General features: G+C 39.8%; 1 protein-coding gene across 24 annotated transcripts in view; it reads left to right on the top strand.

Annotated features, from left to right (window-relative positions):
- The window catches only part of DST (dystonin), a 510,328-nt gene that overhangs the window by 430,612 nt on the left and 55,825 nt on the right, over nt 1–23,891 (top strand). For all 24 annotated transcript variants that reach the window (XM_059939019.1, XM_059939025.1, XM_059939006.1 and 21 more), the window contains 9 exons: nt 1,549–1,715; nt 4,145–4,304; nt 4,505–4,831; nt 5,615–5,699; nt 6,810–7,051; nt 7,961–8,167; nt 18,775–18,894; nt 19,063–19,170; nt 20,861–21,079. In XM_059939019.1, the coding sequence (XP_059795002.1) occupies nt 1,549–1,715; nt 4,145–4,304; nt 4,505–4,831; nt 5,615–5,699; nt 6,810–7,051; nt 7,961–8,167; nt 18,775–18,894; nt 19,063–19,170; nt 20,861–21,079 (1,635 nt within the window). The remainder of the gene's footprint in view (nt 1–1,548; nt 1,716–4,144; nt 4,305–4,504; nt 4,832–5,614; nt 5,700–6,809; nt 7,052–7,960; nt 8,168–18,774; nt 18,895–19,062; nt 19,171–20,860; nt 21,080–23,891) is intronic.

Genomic DNA, 23,891 nt, shown 5'->3' with positions numbered 1-23,891 from the left:
TTTAAAAAGAAGAGACTGGATTATGAGGCTTAATTGGGTTTTGACATCCAGTACTACTCTCTCTAAAAATTCTTCAAAGACTTTAGTGTCTTGGGAAATTAACTTATTAGAAATAGATTTACAGGTATGGATTAAAGAAATATAACAGGAAACACATTGCATTTGTTTGATTTTTGAAAAAATATGGTAATATATAATAATAAATAATAAAATAATATATATGTATAATTTATATAATGTAATAAATATATAATATAATCTGGTGTTAAATATAATAATATAATTGCTACCATTCACGATTTAATTTAAACATTTATTATTTGCCCAGAGTTAATGAACTATGCTCAGCCAACAAAACCTGTCTATTGATTTTGCTTTCTTAATTGCTAGAAGCTGTTCGTTAAAGTGTACCGAAAGTAATCCACTTAATTGTTCTCTTTACTGCCTAAACCATCTGTTGTACTTTGATATTTATGATGACTCTGACCTGTGTCAAGAGAGGGCATCTCTTCCCCTTCTCTTTGGCCCTGTTCCCCTCCCTTCCTGCTGTGGTGGCCTTGATCCCAAAGTGACAGTGAGAAAATACCCTTCCAGCTTGTTACTTCTGGGTGACTGTCTGTGCCTTTGGTCCTTAGGCATCCGTCAGGGTCAGGTTAAGGAAGCAGTGCGGTACTCAGCATTCTGTACACCTGTGCCTTCCTCACTGCTCTTCACACAGGGCCTGGGGTTTGCACTTATTCCTGAAATACTTGTTTTGATTCATTGGAGGAAGGGAATCCTGATTTCTGGCTACCTATGTCAAACACTCCCTTCCAGGCTTCTCAAAATGAAGCATTAAATTGAATTTTTTTCCACAGCTCAATCCTGAAATATTAGTCTTCTTTAGCCAGCTTTGGGGATTTCTGACATGTTTCCCCCTCGGTTCATTGTGGAAATGATATTTAAAGGCTCTTTTTAGTTTTCATCCTTGTAAAGAATTTTAGGAGCTATCTTACCCCCTAAAAGCAACCAAGAGCCTCTAGTTGTAGCCTCACTAGCTTGTGAACTTGGTCTGACTTTCAACTTCCCTTCTGCGGTGGATTGTTTAACAAGGGAAAAGGTTTTGAAAACAGTGGTGATTTATAGTGACCTTTTCTATCTCAACGGGACAGATCACTGTTGATTGTTTAGGGCATTCCCATTTCATTATAATAATTGGGATTTTGCGCTATCAGTGCAGAGGGGTTATCCTAAGCGGCACATTCTACTCCATTACTTTATATTAACAAGTTAATAACGAATGGTTCAGTGGCCTTATCAATATTTGTTTTATTTAGTGTGAAAAGCTGCCACCACAATGTTTGACACAATAGTAATGAATCGTTAAACAAAATGAGTTTTTTTGAAAAAATCCTACTTCTCAGGTCCTTTTGTATGTGAATCCACACAAAGTTATTTTTGTTACATATCCAAAGTACTTTGTGTATGTTTTTCATATGTTGATAAAATTACCGTTTTGTTTCCTTTCTTTTTATTTATTTTTTTAAAAATTTACTATTTTGTCTTAAGCTTCTCCAGAGATTGTTGGATGACCGCAAATCTACTGTGGAGGTGATCAAACGGGAAGGAGAAAAAATTGCCGCCACAGCAGAACCTGCGGATAAAGTGAAGATTTTGAAACAACTGAGTCTCTTGGATAGCAGATGGGCGGCCTTGCTTAATAAGGCTGAAACAAGGTAAATGCTTCCAGTCTTTGGAAAGAGCAGCAATGGCTTTCATACTGATTTCTTGTATTTTGGTAATACTTTTCTTCAAATTGTTATTTTCCTGTGTTTATCATGTATGTGAACATGGAGGGCAAGGGCTATGGCACCTCTGTCCTTATTCCCCCGATGGGGATGTCCTGTAGTCTCCAAATCTATCCCAACTCTTGAGTATTTCCCTTGGGAGGTCATTCGTTTATTCATTTATAATGTAGTTATCGCCTGCCTACCGTGCATCAGGCAGAGCTGGGCCTTCCGCAGGGGTGCGCTGGTCAGATCATCCCTGCCCTCAGACAAGGGACAGCCTAGCAGGGTTTCGTAGCCATTGAAGACTAATGACAAATGTGATGGTTCAAAGTGAAACCTGGGCACGGGGTGCTGTGGAAGCAGAGAACAGGAGGAACCTGGCCTGGGGCAGGAAAGTGACAGCTAAGCTCTGTTTTAAAGGAGGAGTGGGAGTTATCTGGGAAGTGAGGCAGGTGGAGGGCACTGTGACGTTTACCAGGGCTGGAAGCTGGAGCGTGGCTCCACCGGGGCTTCATTACACTTTGTTTTCTTTACTTTTTAATTTTTTTAATTGAAATATAGTTGATGAATTTCTGCTGTACAGCAAAGTGACCCAGTTATACATACGTATACATTCTTTTTTAAAATATTCTTTTCCATTATGGTTTATCATAGGATATTGAATATAGTTCTTTCTTCATTCTCTTCACTGGCACCACATTGACCAATGTCAAGTTGTAGCTACATTGAAGTGTACACTGGCTGGGTTGGAAATAGATGACCCACTGAAGAGATTGAGCATCTCCATACATTCCTACCTTCTTTGGAACTAAGATGGTGCAGAGAAGGGTTTGTCCAATCTTGAATTACGGAGTAGAAGGAGTTATCATTCTAGGACCATTGAATAAGGGACTCTGAAGGAGGCTGGAAGTTTCATGTTATTCTTTAATGTGTGTCAGTAGATTATTCCTTCTGTGTAATGCCCCAGAATTACTGCCATGGGAGAGACTCTCAGTACTTTTTTTTAATAAATGAAAGTCTAGATCTCTGCTTTACTCCCATTACTGTCCTTTTTTTCCTAAACCTTCCTCACAACGGTATTAAGTGGAGGGATGGTGGTGATGCTATGATTCACACAAAGACTAATAGATTCTGTTACAATTTAAATCATAGTCAATTAAACCTAGTTGCAAAATAGTTCTTTCCAGTGATTCTAGGTGATTGGATATTAGAATTTTAAAAAAAGAGTCATAAATAGTGATAGTCCAGAAGTCAAAAATAATGTAGTAATTTTATTCATTTTTTTTAAAAAGATCAAATGTATTTCAACTGAAGGTTTTAAAAATATATGCATATGTAATTTGTGATATGAAGGTATAGAAATTATGTTCGGTAGCATGTACCAGTTGTCTATAATTCCCTTTGTCCCCATAGAAAGCTCATTTCTCAAATCATGTAATTCTCTAAGAATTAAACATGATAACAGGTTAAGACAGCAGCTCTTGGTCCCAGCAGAAATAATTCACAGGATTGGATACGGAATCAGGTCCTCTGTATACCGACCAGCACAAGCACTTGCCGTAGATAAAAACCGAGGACAGTACAAGTAGGTTTTAGCTTATGTGGTACCTTTTTAAGGGAGGAAACAATGGGTTTTCTAAAAGCATTCAAGCTCTGTTAACAAGTGAAAGTCTAAGGAATATTTCTCCTCTTTCATGATATTTTAGTCCATAAAATATTAACTCTTGCCTCGGGGAAATGTACCTGACAGTGTCCTTTTTAAAGGAGGACTCACTAGTAATTCCAGCACAGGGGATGCTATAGTTATTCTTCAAAATTTAAATCTAATTTTGACCATTTGATTAAAGCAATCTCAGTAACTGATGCTCCGATTGAAGTTAACTGTGATATAAAACACAGAATATATGTTCAGTAAGTATTACCTATTATTATCATTATCATGGCTACTATTTATAACATTAGTATGATTATACCTATTATTATTGTAAGTATTACAACCAGGTTACTTAAGACTTTCACAGGATTCAGGCACCTGAGGTTGATGTGTTGTTCAGCTTTACTTTTATTTAATAGGAGAACTATTTTTTAAAGTTTTTCATAGATATTTCATTTTTTTTTTTTTTGGCCACGTCACGTGGCTTGTGGGATCTTAGTTCCCCGACCAGGGATCGAACCCCGGCCCCTGGCAGTGGAAGCATGGAGAATAGGAGAACTATTTTAAAGTGTCCTCTCTGTGTGAGAGATTTTAATTTTAACGTTAGATGTTTTCTACAAAAACTGTTTGGAGTGGAACGCAGGAGCACGAGTGAAGATTTCTGTTGACAGTTTCCCACGTTTCCCATCCCTGAATGACCTTCCTCTTGGCACGTTTTCAGGAATCGTCAGTTGGAAGGTATCTCAGTGGTAGCACAGCAGTTTCACGAAACCTTAGAACCACTGAATGAGTGGCTGACAACCACAGAAAAGAGGCTGGCGAATAGCGAACCCATTGGAACCCAAGCGTCCAAGCTGGAGGAACAAATTGCACAGCACAAAGTAAGGTTCCCATCACAACGTTAGTGAGATCCAGTTTTCCATGCCCTTTGTGGTTTTAGGACATGCATTTGAGTTTTGTACTGTTGTGTGATGCATCAGTGCAACCTTAAGACCCATTTCATGTGTCATCTTTTTGTTCAATTTATGTTGTCATTTTTATTTGTCCATTCTTTTTGTTTCCTTTTTTAAACTTTATTTAGGCCTTAGAAGATGACATCAACCATCATAATAAACATTTACACCAGGCCGTTAGCATTGGCCAGTCCTTAAAGGTTTTGAGCTCCAGGGAGGATAAAGATATGGTGCAGAGTAAATTAGACTCCTCTCAAGTGTGGTACATTGAGATTCAAGAGAAAAGCCACGGCAGGTCTGAGCTTCTCCAGCAGGCTCTGTGTAATGCTAAGATTTTTGGGGAAGATGAAGTGGAGCTGATGAACTGGCTGAGTGAAGTGCATGACAAGCTGAGGAGACTCTCGGTCCAGGATTCCAGCCCTGAGGGGCTGTGGACACAGCAGGCTGAGCTGCGGGTATTTCGATTTATTTTATTTCATTTTTTTTATTTCAGTTGTCCTCATTTTCTCAGTCTTCCTTATTTCTGTATTATTTTATGTTCACTATGATTTAGGTGAGTTGCTGTACTCAAAGAAGACATTGCCTATGTATACAGTGACTTTTTTTTAATGGAAGTATAGTTGATTTACAATGTTGTGTTAGTTTCAGGTGTACAGCATAGGGATTCAGTATATATATATATATATATATATATATATATATATATATATATATACACACACACACACACACACCACATACACATATATATATATGTTTATGTATATATATGTGTGTATATATATATACACTTTTTCAGATTCTTTTCCCATATAGGTTATTACAAAGTACTGAGCAGAGTTCCCTGTGCTGTACTGTAGGTCCTTGTTGTTTATCTATTTTATATATAGTAAGTAGTGTTGTATTCAATTACTTTTGGTGAAGTCACATGTAAGAAGAGATGTAATTTATCCAATAGCTGGATTGCTGACCTTTCATTTTGTTATTTCATCTTTGTATACAAAGACCCATAATTAACCAGTACTCCAGTGTCTCCACATCGCCCATTTTCTGAAGAGGGGAGTAAATTATGATAGGTGAACTGAGACATGGGCACAGTGGTGGAAAAAAGATGGGTAAACATGAGAACAGTGAGGAATATTTGAAAAGGTGTTTCCTCAAATAAGATTAACTGATAATGCCAATGCTTATTTAAATTTATTTTTTTCCCCCGCATAAAAATGGTACCTGTGTTTTAGGTTCTGCAAGAGGACATCCTACTCAGAAAACAAAATGTAGATCAGGCCTTACTAAATGGTTTAGAACTACTTAAACGAACAACAGGTGAGATACCTTTCAAATCAAATCCTCATGACATGAGCATTTTGTGTTGCTTTCAAAATATTTTAGAGATGGGGGAAAAACACAGAGCACGCTGGAATTTTGGGGCCACTCCAAGACTTCATCCTGGGGAATGCTTTGAAGGCCGACCGAGGGGGTTTTGGACTATGATTTCATTGTTTTTCTCATGATCTCACTGAGTTTTTAATCGAAGTTTTGTGTATTACTCATAACACCAAGCATTGGTCAGAGAATCCCATGGCAGAGTGACATTAGTTTTCCACTTGTGGAAGGCAGTTGTTCTAGATGAACACATAGGTTGTAGACAGTTTTTTAAAATTTTAAGATAGGTGGCATTCAGTGACACATAGTGTGACTATAGCCAGGCTTCATTTCTCTGTGCTTGAACTCACCAAGAAGACAGATATTACCTTGTTTTAGTAATTCCTTTGGCTGTAGGAATGTCTCATTGTGTTTATATACAATTCAGCACATGTGTGTGGTGGGGGACAGGTACCATTCATTATGAATGGGAAGAATTTGATACAGTATCGAGAGCCTTGCACTTGGACTCTGAAGCCCAGGACACAATTTCTCTGTGTCTCTGAAAATTAAATAGAGGCAGGTGAGGATCTATTGGAATAGTGCAGGTGAGTTTATTATTTTTAACACACACACACATGCATAGATTATACATATATAAATGTATATATGTGGCAGGCACTATTCTAAACATTTTGCAAATACAAACTCACTGAATTTTTATCACAACTTTATGAAGTAGGTTCTATTCGTAATGCTAAGTAACCAGGGGCACAGAGAGAGGTGAGGTATCTTGTGCAAGGTAATAAGTAACAAACTCAGTATGCAAACCCAGGCAGTTTTTAACCCCGATGCTTGAAAATGGAAAGACCATACAGATAGTTGCAAAGGTGGTGCTTTCCACATAGCCCTTTATAGTTTTTATATTTGCATTTTCAGAGCTGTTTACATTCGCCAGATATCCTCAGAAAAATTCAAACCTAGGAAGGGGCTTTTCTTGGGTCAGAACTTCTTTAGCTGAAGAACTCTTCTTCCCCTTTCATGAGATATGACATGCCTTTGAAATTCTAGGTGATGAAGTTTTAATAATTCAAGATAAATTGGAAGCCATTAAAGCGAGGTACCAAGACATCACTAAACTGAGCACGGACGTCGCCAAGACCCTGGAGCAGGCACTGCAGCTCGCGAGGCGGCTGCACTCCACGCACGAGGGGCTGTGCGCCTGGCTGGACAAGGTGGAGGTCGAGTTGCTTTCGTACGAAACGCAGGTTCTGAAGGGAGAAGCCTCCAGCCAAGCACACGCGAGGCAAAAAGTACGCTCCGATTTATACACTCTTTGGATCCGCTTGTTATCTCTCAGGGAGCCTTATTCACACAGGGGCGAAGTGATATTTATCACGTGTCATTACTAATATACTTAAGGATGCCTTGGTGGGCGGGGACCCAACAGAAATTGGCAGCAGATCAGCTATTTAAACTTTTAGGAGCCCAGACATGAAAACAGCGTATTGTCATTTGTTTCTCGAATCTTATAGAAACAGAATGATGAAAACAGAAAAAAAAAAAAAGGAAAATGGTCACTGTTTCAGAGATACACGTAATTTGGTTAGAATAGTGATACCTTTATAAGATAGATGCCAAGCATGAGGTGGCTTTTCTAATTATATTGCAAGAGTGGTATTCTCTCATGCCGATCATCCTCCTTCTCAGAGTTTTCCGCCTCGGTTTTTATCATCCCTGAAGTACGATCACACCTGGGTGAAGGCAGTCCGGGAGGTCAGGTCCACTGAGCCTATAATGATTCAACTGGGATGATTTAAAGCCAGTGTGTCCTCGTTTTGAGGGTCACTTGATTCTGGTTTGGACTTTCCTCTTTAGTTTTCTGGTACCTGATTACTTCGAGGTTACCAGCAAGCTGGATTAACTTGCTGGGTTAACTTGCCGGGTTCGGGTTCCCAATTTTTAAACGTTTATATTGCATTTCAAAGCTAAAGTCTTGCCATGTTGACAAAGGAAGTGTTCTTTGGAACTTCTCAGGGGAACACTTTCCTTTCTGCAAAATAGCTTTAAGTAACCAAGGGGTATAGAACGTAACTGGCACTAAGGGGATCCGTGCATCACGTTGGCCTGTGAAGGGCTTTAGCCCCAAGGACAGTTAGAGGAGAAGCCCATTCAGACTTGGCGTTTCCCACAGGTTTGTGTTTCCTTCCTTCTGTTTTCAGGAGCTAAAGAAGGAAACTAAGAGCAGCAAAGCCCTGCTGGACTCCCTTAATGAAGTGAGCTCTGCTCTCCTGGAGCTGGTGCCCTGGAGGGCGAGGGAAGGGCTGGAAAAAATGGTGGCCGAGGACAACGACCGCTACCGCTTGGTGAGCGACACCATCACACAGAAGGTGGAGGAGATTGACGCGGCCATCCTGAGGTCCCAGCAGGTAGGCGAGCACTTGGGTGTCTGGGCAGTGCGTTTCCTCCACTTGCTCCCAGGGCCTCCACCTGATCAGAGATGACTGTGAGTGGTGCTTCCATTCATTGGTTATGCTTCCACAACGGAAGGGTTTTGAAAAGCATTTAGCTGGGCTACTTGGACATGTGAGTGCCGGGCAAGGCTCATCTCTACATTGTTGGCAGCCATCTACCTCCTGGTCTCCCAGCCTCAGCAGGTCAGCCACTGGCAGGACTAGCGCCGTTCTCCTGCTGTCCAGACAAAATGCCTTTTGTGTACACGTGTGCATGCTGCTCATGTTAATTTTATGCCCTGGCTGCGTCTAATCTATGTGTGAGTAAATATTTTGAGATATCGTGTAAGTCACTATTAACTGTTCCTTGATGTACATGGCAAAGAAAGGCTGAATTCTTTCTAAAAAGGAAACAGTTGTGTTGGTGATGTAGTTTTTTTTTCTGAAGATGACTGAAAGGGGAAAAAATGATCGTTGCTGACCTGTCTGCAACTCGTACGGTTTCTGGTTCCAGAGAGTTTTATAGGCCCCACCCCTTAGCCACAGCTCTCTCAGAAGACTGTGGGCAACGAGGAGAGGGTCCTGGATCTAGAAGCTTGTAATACATGTTTTGATTAACTTTTATTGAAATCTCTGAATATTTATATTAAGTCATCAGCCTCTTGTTGCAGACTTGCTCTGACAGAGTTAGTAGGGTTTTGCTGTGTACTGTGGAGCAGGGCTTGGGAAGGTGGATGACTCAGCCTTTGCACATCCAAGCCAAGAGCAAGAAACACAAATCAAGCAGGTCGTGTGGAGCATCCAAAATTCATTCTCTAAGGCTGCCGTAAAAGTGTAATTTATCTAGTTCTAAAACATGGCGCCTCACTCCTCATTTCAGTGCCGTGCTCTGGAATCACAAAAGCCAATGGAATACAACGATAGCAAAAGGCCTGCCTCAGACATTTTTGCGAGGGAGGCCTTCATGCCTGAGGAATGCATTTGCGTGGCTCTGTTTTCAAAGTCTGGAGGAATTTGTATGCCTCATTATCATAGGAAAATAAGCGTGTTTATTTGTGAAGTTTATTCAACTATTTGAAAAGAGTTGGATTGTTTTTCACCAGAATTTCTTTCGACCTTTCATAGTTGGCACTGAAGACTTCTCTAAATAGCACGACAAATATTCTGTCCTCTTGGGAGTAGAATTTTCTTGAGAAGCTGACTGTGGTTGGCTAGTTCAGTGAAGGAGGACAGTGATAAGGGTGTAACCAAACCGAGGTTCGGCTGCTTGCTGTTCATAAGCCAATAACTCGAGAGGCAAGGGTCAGTAGAAAGGAAAGGTGCTTTAATCAGAAAAGCCAGCAGTCTGGGGAGCAGGTGGATTTGTGTCCAGAGACCAGTTCTGAAGATTCTGCTCAGCCGTGACAGTTTTTAAGGGGAAAAGAATCTCAGTGAATCATCGAGGCAGGAGGTTGGGTTCTGCATCCTCGTCCATTGAGTGCAGACTGGCTGACTCTCTCTTCACATGTTATCTTGCCCCCGTGATCTCCTGCAGGATTGCTAAGGGGGCTGTTGGGGGTAGAGAGCTAGTCATTTTTAACTGCTTAATTCTTCATTCTTACTTCTTAAAATCTAGCAAAAGAATCCACAGGTTAAACAGGGCATGGTGCGTATTCAGGAGAACATAAGTCAGGAGTTAGTTTCAATTGCTTAGTGATCTCATTCCTATAATTAGGTTCTTTTAAGGTTAGAGGGGAACAGAAATGGGCAAACAGGAAAGGGGCAAAGGAGCTGCTTTCAAGGGCAGGTGACAGGCTGAGCGCCTACTGGTTTGTAAGCTCTGCCAGGTGCCAAGGTCATTAACTGTAGCCCAGTTCTATTCAGAGTTTTGCAAATGTTTTCCACAGATTGGTCTGTATTTTCTTGAATCTAAAACATATACCCTATAGGAAAATAACAATTATTGGGGTTTTTTTTTCCGGATAAAATCATTCCTTACTGAAAGTTTCAAGACTTTGTGAAAGAATACAGAAAAACTCGTGGAAGAAAGAACGTGCAAACACTGTGGTCTGTATCCTTCAAGCCTTCCTTGTGAGAGAGGGGGAGATTGTTTAGTAAAAGTATCTTACTACCAGTAGATCATAGCTAATATTAGTGCCATTGATATATTAATATCTTCTGGTTGTTTATATGTATTTATTCTGTACTTGTATGTGCATTCCTTTGAAATGCCTGCATGTCTGCCCAATGGAATACCTCCAGTAATAAAGAAAACCAATAAAATTCACTTAAGCCAATTTTAAAAAAAAGGAAAGAAGAGAATACCTTTCCAGTAAGGCTGAGATGTACCATTTAGAGCTGGGAGGAGCATATGCAGTGTGTGGGGAGGTAACCTGCCTGGGGTCCCACAGCTAGAGTGTGGTGGAGATGTAACCAGGACTTAATCCAGATCTCATTCTACCTCCCTAAAGGGCCTCTGTATAAATCAGGTAGAGAGGAAAAATCCTAAGGCAGGAGGTGATCCATTTTTTTCTAACCTCCTTCAGTAATCTGAAGGAAGGTGCCATTATTGCAGCAAAATAGAAGTATGAGGATATTTTCAACCGTAAGGCCTGTGAGACTTGGGCAAGTAAACTGAAAGGATCAGGAAATCTCTCTCTCTCTGTCTCTCTCTCTCTCTCTTTTGGCAAATTTAAGAACACATTGGTACCTGTCTTTCTGGTTTGGCAGAGATTTAGTTTTGCACTCAAAAGAATAGTTTCTAAACTTATAATTAACAAGTTTAGAAAGGACCTAATATATCACTGAAATTGTTTTATAACCTTGCCCATAGATGTTTGGAATTAGGACCAGAGTACAGTTTAATACGAAAATACTTGTTTTCTCTTTATCCAGTGATAATGCGTCCATGAAATATAAAAGGAATGGTGCAAAAAAAATCTTTAGACTTGGATATGAACCGCATATTTTGTATGAATTGTTTTATGTTGTATAAACAAATCATCTACCATTCTGTTTCTTCTCCAGCTGAACTGTGGACATGATCTGACAGCAGTCCATCTTTTTCTGCATACCTTAGGCACATACATCTTGTTTTATTAAGAGCTACTCCTTCCAGATCCCTCCCCGACATACCCAACCACGAGTGATGTAGTGAGGATATGGGCCTTGCAAATGACTTGGTAGTTTTTAAATTTATAGATTTGATGCTTCGTCCCCAAATAACCGGAGTAAATTCAACTAGATTGAAAATAACTGAATGTGCTGTTTTTCCAAGCAGCTTTCTCTTAAGATGTTTCCATCTTTTGACATTAAGATTGTTTATGTACAGGCCTGCCTCCTTTATACTGGTATAACCTGCATTTTTGGAATTCAGCAGCCGTGTAGGGACATTGTGAACAGTCAGGCCACCATCACAGAGGGTGTTGATTGACATGGAAGATGTCAGGCAAACGTGGAAAAGGGCTGAGGTCTGAAGAGAGGAGGGAAGGGGGCATCCAGATACCTTCTCGTTAGCGTGTGCTTCGTATCCGTCCGGTGTACATTTAGTTTTCAAAAAACTTCTGATGTGACGTGGTTAGATTTTTCACATTAATTCTGTATCACATAGCAGTTTTGAAAAGATGTGTCATTGAATTTTGAGATCATAGGGCCAAGAGCCTTATGTAAAGTAGAGTGATGTTTATTATTATTTTGGAAATAATGGAACAGCCTCAATTATTGGCAGATGCCTGAGGACGGTGTACATTCATTGTGACCAGTTAATAAGCTCCTGAGTCTGACTCTGCAGATTTGCAGGCATCAATATTCTGAAGAGGATTTTTTTTTAATTGGGCCCATTCATAAGTTTTAAGAAAAATCTGAGTGGAATAAGGCAGCTTAGTAAATAGTGATTGTGAGCTTTAGAAAAAAGCAAAACAGCTGCCTCCTTCTCACAATGCCTGCCATTATCTGAGTTAGAAACTGGGGGTATTTTTGCATGTTAAACCTACACAAAGTAACCTATCCTTGTTGCTTTCTTTCTCTAATTGCACACTGAACCAAATGACCCATGTGGAAATGGGGAAAGGAGGTTTTGCTTGAAAGAGGTACAGACTTAACAGCCTGAATTCAGATCACTGTGATTGTTTAAACCCCAGAGCATTTTGTTGTCCTTTGCCTCTTATAAATGTGCAATTATCAAGAAGGTGCTGAAGTGTGTATTTCACTGGGTCTGGGCATCCCAGGCACTCTCTGGCAGTTCTAATTGCCTGGTTTATTTTATTGGGCCTTCATAACCCCCCAGTATAAAGGCACATGGGTGCAATTAAAATAAACAGTTCTTTGGGTCATTAGGGATCAGCCTGGGAGAAAAATAACACCTATTAATTTCTTTTAAAGAACTAGAAGGAAACCTCCCCCACGGAAGTGAGGTTTGTTTACGGTGGGAAAATATGGGCTGGGTTATGAATAATGTGAAGAAAAATGGAAGGAAATGCTAATCAAAAGAAAGCAAGCGCTAAGACCCTCGCCAGGGGAAGGGAGTAAGAGGATGTCCTGGAGGTTAAAGTTTGCTTATCACTCTGTCTTTCTTAAACCTCTGCTTCCACGCAAGAGAAACTTTCTAGATAAGTACAAAAGCAGTTTGTCAGACATGGGAGAAACGTTTAAATAGTAAGTGAAAACCCACCACTTATTGACTGTTGTGGTATTTGAGCCGATATTGGTGAAATCCCATGAATATTTTGAGTGACCGAGCCCAAATTGTGTACAAGCATGAGGGATGTAACAGGGCAACCGCAAGTGTAGGCTCTGGGGTCAGACCACCGTGGTTTGAATCTCAGACCCGACATTTACAAGCTGGGTAACCTCTGGTGAGTCAGTTAACCTCTCTCTGCCTTGGCTTCCTCAGCTGTAAATGGGATTAGTGGTAATACCCACATTATATCCTTTTATCCTGACAGCAACTGTATATTCTTGCATGTTCAAGCACTTAGAACAGTGTGTTCAGTAGAATGTTGGCAGTTACTGTTTTACCCAGTGTTTTTCAGGAATATTTAGAGATTAGCCAATTAAAATGTTTTTCACCAACTTGTAGGAAGTTTCTGAAATACTAGTTCAACTATACTAGGAATTACCGTAGCTGGGGTTGATGGTTGGACTCCAGGGATGATGCGTATTAGAATATTTCCCAGAATGCAGTTAAGGATGCTAGCACTCTCTACAATTCATTTGAAGTCATTTTTTGCTACTTGTATGAGTAGTAAGCAAATTTATTAAAATTTGGTATAGGGAGCTTGCTGTCCACGTTACTCACATGTGAAATAAGCCGTTTCATGGTCTGTTAGAAATACTCACGTTAAGTAGTTGTTTGAAAGAGTCACAGACCTAAATAAAAACGCCTTGCTTGACTGTAAATTGCTTCATGTAGACCCTGGGACTACTTTCATTGTTGGACAATAAATATTTTCTAATTTAATGAAAAAACCTTTCAAAGGACAGAGGGAAATTTCTGCTTGAAGTCTTGTTTTCTTTTAGCAGAGCAAATATTTGCCTTGGTTCAAGAAACAGTGTTTGAGTTTCAGCTTTCTCTTTTGGCAACTTGGATGGTGTCATCATACTGGTTTTCATTGGATGCTTTTTTTTTTTTTTTTTTTTCCAGAAAGTATCATCATACTGGTTTTCATTGGATGCTTTTTGTTTTTTTTTCTTCCAGAAAGGGAGACTTATTATTAAACTCATATTAACACCAGCAATCTGCCTTTCTTTATGAGGACTGTCATATAAATCCTAAAAATAGCCTGAACACAAACAAGAGGGGTGGGGGCATCACTTTATTTTTTTCAGGGACCAGTAGAAGAAAAAAAATCATTCCTGTTAAATTTTATTCTTGATATCTTGCAGCATTTGCACTCTGGTAGAAAGGGCTGGACTATTTTTTCTCAGTTTTGTGCTGAGTGCATCACATAGTAGAGCTTTACCCTGGAGTTCCACCATGTGCGGCTTGAAAGCGAGTGATCAGACTCTTCCACTTGTTTGTTGTGACGATTTCTTTTTCCACATCTGAAGCTGCTGAATTAGTTGATGAAATTTTTTTTCTTTTTCACATTGATCAGCAATTGCTAATGAGTTGAAACTAAGTCATGTAACAATTATCGAACCAGATGAAGATAGAATTTTTTAAATGGCTTATCAAGATTCCTTCTGGAGTCCACATTGTTCTGACTTGTCCCCGTAGCAGCAAAAGTAATGAATTAGTGGGCAGAATATTTATTCACAACGCTACGTGCAAATCACGAGGCGGCTTCAGAAAACAATGCATGCCGTTATGGGAAACATAGGAAAGAGAAAGACTTCTGCTTGAATATATAAACGTGCGGAGTTATTTTAGAAGTACTACCCTTATGGGGGAGCTCGCCCACTCTGACGACTAAAGCTCTGCATTTCTGTCTGGAGCAACTTTGCCTGTCAGCGATCCTCTCAGACGTGTGACACTTGGAGGAGGACCCATGCGATATGTGTCCAGTCCTCACACATGACAGTGTGACGGCTGCCCGGACACCAGAGGAGTCTCAGAGCAGCCTGACTTTGCATGATTTTTGGTTAGATGTTGGTTTATATTCAGATTTTGTTCGGTAGCCCTTCTAGAGATTAAGTAAAGGTCTGTTACACCGTATCTTCCTTTTCATATCTTTATGCCATTGGTTTTTAAAGGTAAATGTAAAAGTATTATTTTAACCCCTGTTATACTTCTGCTTTGGCCCATATTTAGATGATTATCTAAATTTTTTTCTATCTAAACTTGTTGGCTAAAAGAACTTGACCTGCAAATAGCTTTAGTATTCATTTGCTCATTCATTACTTAGTAAAGGTGAAAGCTAGTGGGTTCATGATAGGTAGAAAAAACCGTAAACAAATAATAATTCAGTAATATTAAGAATTTTTCACTTATATAATTGGTAATTTTTTACCTGAGAGATTGGAACCATCACAATGACTTAATCAGTGCTGTCTTTTGTGCCAGGCCGCACTGGCAGGTTATGCCCTTATAATTAAGAAAAGTTCACTGATAAGTTTGACAAAGATTATTAAAGAATAAATTACATAACCCATTCTGATGAGGGGATAGCCAAACTCTGCTCGTGGGAATATGAATCAGTACAGCCAGGGCAACTTGGTAGCATAGATCTAAAAGAGAAAATGCAGACAGGGCTTACAGATGAGAGGTTACCCACGGAGAGTTTTTTTTTTTTTTCAGTTAACTTGTTTTAAGATAACTGTAGATTCACAGGCAGTTGTAAAACAGAATACAGAGGTCCCGTTGTACCATTCACCCAGTTTCCCCAGTGGTAGCATCTCGCAAAATTATGGTACAACATCATGAGCAGGGAATTGACACGGCTGCCATCATGACAGGGAACGTTTCCGTCACAGGGACCCCTCATGCTGCCCTTTTATAGCCACACCCGTCCCCTCCCACCTCTGCCTCCTCCTCAATTTCTGGCCACAAATCTGGTCTCCATTTCTCTAACTTTATTATTTCAAGAATGTTTGAGTACTTTCCAGCCACAGCCACTTTTTCCTCTCCTTCTGGGACTCAGTGACTTGAATTTTCTTTTATTATAGTTCCTCAGGCCCTGGGCTCTGTTCATTTTTTTCAGTCTATTTTCTATTATTCAGGCTGGGTGATTTCTGTGATTCTGTTTTCTGCTTCACTCATTCTTTCCTCTGTCCTCTTCCTTGGTCTCATCCACTGAGCTTTTATTTCAGTTATTACATTTTTAAGTTCTAAAAATTTCCATTTGGTTCTTCTCCGTATATTCTGTGTCTTTGCTGAGACCTGCTATTTTGTTGCTGAGGCCTTCTAATTTGCAAGCGGAGGCCACTCTTCATCGCGGTGCGCGGGCCTCTCACTATCGCGGCCTCTCTTGTTGCGGAGCACAGGCTCCAGACGCGCAGGCTCAGTAGTTGTGGCTCACGGACCTAGTTGCTCCGCGGCATGTGGGATCCTCCCAGACCAGGGCTCGAACCCGCGTCCCCCGCACTGACAGGCAGATTCTCAACCACTGCGCCACCAGGGAAGCCCCGAGGCCTTCTAATTTTTCCCTCATTTCCACTGCGTTTGAAATTGCTCATGGAACATTTTTATCATGGCTACTTTAAAATCTGCCAGATAATTCTCACATCGTCTTCTAGGTATTAGCCTCTGCTTATAATCCTCTTTAATTCGGTTTGAGTTCTTCTGGGTTCTCGGTGTTGTGTGTCTTGGGTCTTCATTAAGCCTTCTGTTTTAGCTGGCTTTCCTGACACCGCTCTGGCAGAGGCAACGGGGATGCTGCCAGGTGGAGGGAGATCCCAGGTCCCCCAGGCAGCCTCGTGGGACACCTAAGGGTGGGGCTGCTCACTGCTGGGTGGGAGTGGGAGTTCCAGCTCCCTGACACCATGGTGAAAATCCTGACTGTCCACAGGCTTTCCCTGATGCCACCCTGAGGAGAGGGGGAGGTCCAGGCTCCCCATGTGGTCTCCACTGACCCGGGAGCAGGGGTCTGTGGTCGCCTGTGGGAGTGAAAGTTCCAGCTCCCGACTTCGCTGACATCACCCGGGCAAGAGTGTCGGGCCCAGGCTCAGGAGGGTGGAAATCTGGGCTCCCCGTTCAGCCTTGCTTGGCAGCAGTGTGGGGAGGCCAAGGCTTTTTTCTGTGGTGTTTGGTTGGAGTAGAATGGTTATTGTCTATAAGTTTTCTGTCTTGCAAGGCTGCTCCTTTCCTGCTCCTTTGACTGGAGACAGGTTTTCCTGGGGCTTTTTCCACACCTCTGGGTACTCCTGGGTGGCAGTTTCTCCAGCATCCAGTCCAGGGTATGGGAAGCCAAAGAAAACCCAGGGAACTCACCCCCGTGCTTTTCCTCGGGTCCAAGACTCATAGCAGCTCTGCTTTCTTCTCTCTCCTCCCGGAGGCTCCTTGTTATGCGTTGTGTATAATGCCCAGGGCTCTGAGATGTACTTGTGAGATAGGGTAAAAGTAGGTCTACCCCATCCTCCTGTGAGTCTGCGGAGTGTTGCCTAGTGTCTTAAAAGTACGAACCGTTTTCCAGTTTAGTTCCTTACCTCCACTCTTGTCTCCCCTCCCTTAGTTATCCCCTGACCCCAATCTGGATTTCCAGGTGCTCTTGAAACATTAGAGGTTCTGGCAGTACTGGACTTGAAAATCACAGCGTCCATCCCCCTTCGCTTTTCCCACTGAGGCTTTGTTAGTTACCATTTATGGTTGGTGCTGTGGTGTCACTTGCCCTCTGTACTCATTTATGGTAACTGGAAGGCATGGGGTTTATCTGATGCAAGGTATTGAAAATGTTTGTGCTCTTTGACTTAGAAGTCAACTTCTAGGAATCTACCCTAAGGAACTAATTAGAGATGCCAACAGAGATTTATATACAAGGATATTCGTTACAGGCTTGTTTATATAATAGTGAAAAAATGCAGAGAACCTAAGTGAAAATATCCAGGTATGCTAGAATACAATGATGGTATTTAAAAAATCACATTTATATGACATGGGAAATGTTCATGATAAATGAAAAAGCAGGATATGAAACTGTTTATACAGTATTATCCCAGAGCTTTCTAGGTCTCAACTTCTGGAAGAAAATTCACTAAAATACCAACGGTATTAACTCCAGCTTTTAATTTTCTTCTGTATATTTTTCCATACTTCACAAATTTCTACCATGAATTATTGTTATGCTCAAGAAAAGAAAATCTCTTGAAATATTTAAGAATTCTCTTGAAAATGTTTTCTGCTGTTATTAAATGAGATGTAAAAGAATGATACATGAGACATTTGGGGGTATACTCGGCATACATATAAAGGTATTTTCCATATACACACAGAGTAAATAAATGGGAATATGTCATTCTTTTTTGCTAGGGATTTTGTACTTTGATGACAGCATGCTACCTGCATATCATATTAATGTGACAAAGTGAAGGATGAAGTGATTTAAAGATGGTGTCCAGCTACTGACTTCTATAGCTTTTCAATTTGTATAGTATTTTTTTTTCCAGATCTCTTTCCATGTCAGAAAGATGCAGAGTTCCTCATTTTCTTCAGTTATTGCAGTACAGGATCGTGAGCACACTATGATTTTTTTTGTTAATTAATTTTTATTGGAGTATAGTTGCTTTATGATGCTACGTTATCTTCTACTGCACAGCGAAATGAATCAGCCATACATATACATATATCCCCTCCCTTTTGGATTTCCCTCGCATTTAGGACACCACAGTGCATTAAGTAGAGTTCCCTGTGCTGCACAATTTGTATAGTATTGCTAAAGAGAAAATCCTTACCACCACCAGAGAGAAGGCATCAGTGTTAGCTGTCCTCATGTCATTAATGCCGTGTCATGGATCCAGCACGTTTTAAGAGGTTGTGTTTACTTCCTCTGTGGAAAGTTCTCCTTTCTTTATAACATCAGTCACTATCATGGATTATTTCAGGTTGCCATGAAGAGACAAGCTCACATTTTCCATTTGTGTGATAAGGATATTTGAAAGAAATGTAGATAGGTATTTCTCTGGCACCAGTTACAGGAACTTGCTGACCTGATTATTTGTCTTTTGTTTAGTTTGACCAAGCGGCTGATGCAGAGTTAGCCTGGATTAGTGAAACAGACAAAAAATTGACATCTCTGGGTGACATCAGGCTTGAGCAAGACCAGACCTCCGCTCAGCTGCAGGTTCAAAAGGTGAAGACACACATTTCCAGTTGCATCTACATGGTTTGTCAGTGTGCTCCAAGGAAATGCACTTGCATGATTGAATGTAACTTGGTCATTTTAACTGCTTTGCCTAATTGTTTTTGTTTTAGTCATACACTCTTTAAAAAAAAAAAATCTTTGTTTTGGTAAATACAGACATTCACCATGGAGATTTTACGACACAAGGATATTATTGATGAGCTTGTTAAATCTGGACATAAAATCATGAGCACATGCAGTGAAGAGGAAAAGCAGCCGATGAAGGTATGATCTCGTCCATGTGACTGATGTGAGACTTGTGAGCAAACAGCATGTGTGGGGCTTTCACTCTGAAAAAAGCGCTTTTCCTTTATCCACAGCTGCTGTTTAAACAGCTAAATCATTAGTTTCAAATAAGGCATTTTTCAAGCTTGTAGAATAACAGTGAAAGGAATACTCCTTAAGGGAATCACCCTGGGGATAATCCTTTTTAATAGACAGAAAAGCTGTTAAGGTTTGAGTCCTTGAGTAACTGGGACACATTAAGCATCCAATTAATGTTCTCTGTATTATCACTGTTATTATCAGTATAAATTGTTATTCTGTATGACAGCTGTTGTTTATAGGCTTCAGGAACATTGGGGCCGCTGGAGCTGAAACAAAACTCAAAATATGTGGTTCTCTCTAACTGAAATTCATTCTGTATAAAGTTACAGTAATCTGTATAGGAAAAAAAGGAGCGGAATCATTAAGGAAGTGTTCAGTTTATGTAGTTTTAACGATCCTTTACATTGATGGAAAACCAGCCATAAATAAAAATGTTTAGTTCAATTCATATTCAGACATCTGAGAAGCCTAAATAAATTAATGTATATTAATGCTTCTGTTAGGAAAATATCCCATGGCAAAAACAGTACATACAAATGTATATGCGTAAGATCACATTTAAAAGACGGTGCATTGATTTTAAGGTATACCATAGGCAAATAATAGAATGTGCACTGTATATTAATACTTAATCTTTTATTTAAATACTCTGCAGTGACACTTCACTTGTTTATAATTTAATCTTTATTATTTTTGCGAAGATTCTGGTGTGAAAAATACAGATGATCGTGAGAGAATTTTTGTGTTATTCTGTGGTTTATTGGATTGCTGTTGTGCTTTATGTTTTGCTTTTGGATTATGAAGTGAATTTGTACCATAATCGAGATCTCGGTGACCACCCCATAAAATCAGTGGATAGCATAATGTTCTATTTTGCTTCTCATCTATGTAATTAATTTTGCTGACCAGCAGTTCCTCTTAGAATTTCATTTGTGAAAGAGAGTCCTTATGTTTTAACAGAAAGTAATGTCAGTGTTGCCAGGCTCATGCCAGACCTTTCTCTCACCTAGAAGACCTAGAGGAATGGCTGGAGAATTTTACTTATTACGTTTGGAGAGCTCAGTGTCTTAGTCATACAAACTTGAGGCATTTTATTTATTTATTTTTTGTGGTTTTGTCACCTAATTTTTTTTTTTTTTGAGAAGTTCTCCATTTCATCAAATCCCCTGATTTTTGACAACTGCATAGAAATCCACTGCAGGAATATATCATCCTTTATCAGCCTGATCTCCAGTTGTACTTTCAAGACATTTTTTACATTTTTGCTATTTTCTACATGTGTATATGAAATTTTTTTTATTGTAGTAAGAGCACACCATTAGCATACAATGGAATATTATTCAGCCTTGAAAAAGAGGGACGTCCTTATGCAACAACATGGGAGGGCCTTTCTTTAATTTAAAATGAACTTTTACACATAGAAGCAATTAAAATCTAACTAGCCTCTGTTGATTTATTCATTTACTATGCATTGTTGAGTGCTTACTCTGCACGAGGTATATTGTGCTGGACAAGCATTCTGGAGTATATATACGTGTTCCTTGGCCTGCCTGTCTGGTTAAACACATTTTATCATCTGATTTTCTAGAAAAAACTGGACAAGGTATTGAAGAACTATGATGCCATCTGCCAGACAAACTCAGAGAGGTATCTGCAGTTGGAACGGGCACAGTCCCTGGTTAACCAGTTCTGGGAAACATACGAAGAACTTTGGCCGTGGCTGATAGACATACAGAGGATCATCACTCAGCTTCCTGCCCCCGCCCTGGAGTACGAAACCCTGAGGCAACAGCAGGAAGAACATCGTGTAAGCTTGGTGCCAGAGAGAGTGCTGGAGACCCCATGGGAAGAGAATCACGATTTTTAGGGTGTTTCTAATGCAGACACCTTCTGTGATGAGGAATTTTTAGCGTTCTGGTCTGCACAGTTTGCTTACCTCCGAGTTGCTGCCCTGTTGTCCAGTTTTGCAGTGGGACGACTCATGTGGGCAGGCACACTGTGTATGTCATCATGATGTCACAGCTTTTACCCAGTAGTATGCAGTGTAAACTGAGTACAGAAACAAAATCCTTGTTTTAAAATGTTAACGAAATAAGCTTTCGAAGTACTTTCAACTGATCATGTTGAATTGCTTTCAGTGTACAGTAATTCGACTAATATCTAGTGGTTAGAGCCATCCAGAATGTAAGCAAAAGGTAGAAATACATGGAAGCAACATTAAACAGACAAGGCCATTGAGCTTGGAGAGAGTGTACGCTATAACAAATACGTCAAAATAGCATTGTTGTGAAATCGAATTCTGTGAAAAGGAAGAAATGCTGAAGTTTAAAGACAAATTGTCCCCTCACTTTTTTTTTTTTCTTTTCCTTTTGTACGTGGAAATCTTTTGAAGTTCTCTGCTTCTATAAGTTTACATGAGTAAATGAGAGAGTATATTTCCATCTACAAATATGTCATGTTTTAAACACATAAAATGGCATTATGAAGCCCTCATTTCAGTAGTCTCCAAAATGTTAATGTAGCTTAAAATTTTGCAGGGGTTTGAGTGAGAGAATTCAAGACTGTCAGAAGAAAGTCTGGAATTCTTGTTATTTATGATCTTGTGAACCTAGTTGCTCTCCCAGATCTGTACAAGATGTACCCTGAGACTAATCATTGTGTGTGTGTGTGTGTGTGTGTAAAGTTTAACTCAGGATATATTACATCATTGTTTGAAGTATGTAACATACTTATTAATCTTATTTGTTTACTTTTTTAGTGTATTGACATTGAAGAATATCTCTAAGTATTTGTTTAGAAGAGCTTTAGAGAACACTTTAATGCAAAATGGAAATTTTATGGCATTCTATCTAAATAATTCAGTGGGAGAAAGACTTATAAACTATGTATAATTAAATTTAATTTTAGTAGAAAGGTTATTTTTGGGAGAAATCCTGATGCCTACCTACTGAATGATTTTTAGTATAAAATGTTTCATGGATTTCTTCTACTCTGAAGTGAGATCTGAATAGCTGTTTTCTAGCATAACATCAAATAGGATGAAAAGGATCATTATTGAATGGAAAATTTCAAAATTGAGTTAATTTTCTTGTTTGGCGTCATCTTTCAGTTCTCAAAACAAATGTATGATTTTTATGTAGAAAGGGAGCTTCAAAACTTTGTAGCCAAGTCTTCAAATTGTTCAAGCTAAATTGTTCAGAATATTTGCAGCATTTCTTCTGCAACTTTACAGCATCCTCTTCACTGTTCTTGGGAACATCTTCTAGTTCATTCTAGAATGAAAAATGACCCCGAGAGCCATGTTATAAATAAATGATAGATCTCTTTTAAGTTCACATTAAGTATCTCCAGCATGAGTGGACTCTTAGGATAGCTGCCAAGAATCATTTTGTTACCTATGAGGCAAAAGACATCTCCTGTTGGGCCCTTACTCCATGTGCACACATCCCCAAGTAGATATCCCGTGGCTGTTTTCTTGTCTGTCATGGAATGGTCTTAAGAAGGCTCATCTGGCTACTTCCCAGCAAAGGTGTCTCATGGTGATGCTACACAGGTGAGATCTACTTAGACTACAGGCCACTCAAGAACTCTCAGCAGAGATTCCTCACTTTACTGAGAGTCTCTTGGTCGTCAAAGTGTGAGCTTGTTTTTCAAACATGCCTTCGAGAATATTGAAGCCAGGGCTCGTGTGACACGTTTCTTCTCCATGAGATTGCGTGGCGGCTGGTCTTACCGTCACCACCTCCATTCTGTAAAACAGCATGAAGATACCAAACAATGTAAAACACAAGTAGGAAATCACAGCCTGGACCACCCAGGGGCTGTGAGGAGCATGTTAGATTCAGTAGACGTTCCTCCTTTTTTTTTTTTTACAAGTTGAATTTGTGTTTATTTAGCTCTTTTCCAAAAGAGTTTTGAGACCGTCTTCAGAAAAACTTCAAAAATAGAGATAGTACATTGGGGATTGTTCATGATGTAATGAACCAGTTTTCTCAACCACTTTGGAAATAATTTATATGACTGATTTTAGTGGCACTTTTAATAAAAATCCAGGTATGTGGCCGTCCTGGTGATTCTGCTTGATGAATGATGGAAGTTAAAATATTTACAGGGAAAGATTGCTTTCCTCTCCGCTGTCTTTCCTGAATATAATTTCTCTCAGAGAGGCTTTTCTTAGGGGCTGGATAGCAAATAGTTTGGAGACACATCTTCTGGTGAGGACGAGAAACTGCTGATTAGGGAACCTCGTGAATAATGGAGTACAGGAGAGGGCACGTCAATGCTGCACGGAGGTCTGCCTCAGAGAAACCTGCGGGCAGTCACGGGAGACCCTGGATTCCGTGGAGTGTAAAGATTCCAGATTGATCCATTTCCCTAGAAGGAATGGGGCTCCACCTGGATTCCACACCCCCTCATTAGCATCAGTATCATTGTATCTCTTGATTAGATGATACTGTATTATGCAGAATATTCATAGGTCACATATTTTTCCTTAAATACACTTTATAGATAATGCTCAGTATACAGCTGTGTATTTGATGCATTGATTATCCTTGCAGCCATTAACATTTAAAAATAAATACAAATAGATTTGTTTATGTTTATATATCATACATATC

This window comes from Balaenoptera ricei, chromosome 11, assembly GCF_028023285.1.
Source record: "Balaenoptera ricei isolate mBalRic1 chromosome 11, mBalRic1.hap2, whole genome shotgun sequence".
NCBI classification, from domain to species: domain Eukaryota; kingdom Metazoa; phylum Chordata; class Mammalia; order Artiodactyla; family Balaenopteridae; genus Balaenoptera; species Balaenoptera ricei.
The sequence above is the reverse complement of the archived record's forward strand: the minus strand, read 5'-3'. Positions and strand labels throughout refer to the sequence as shown.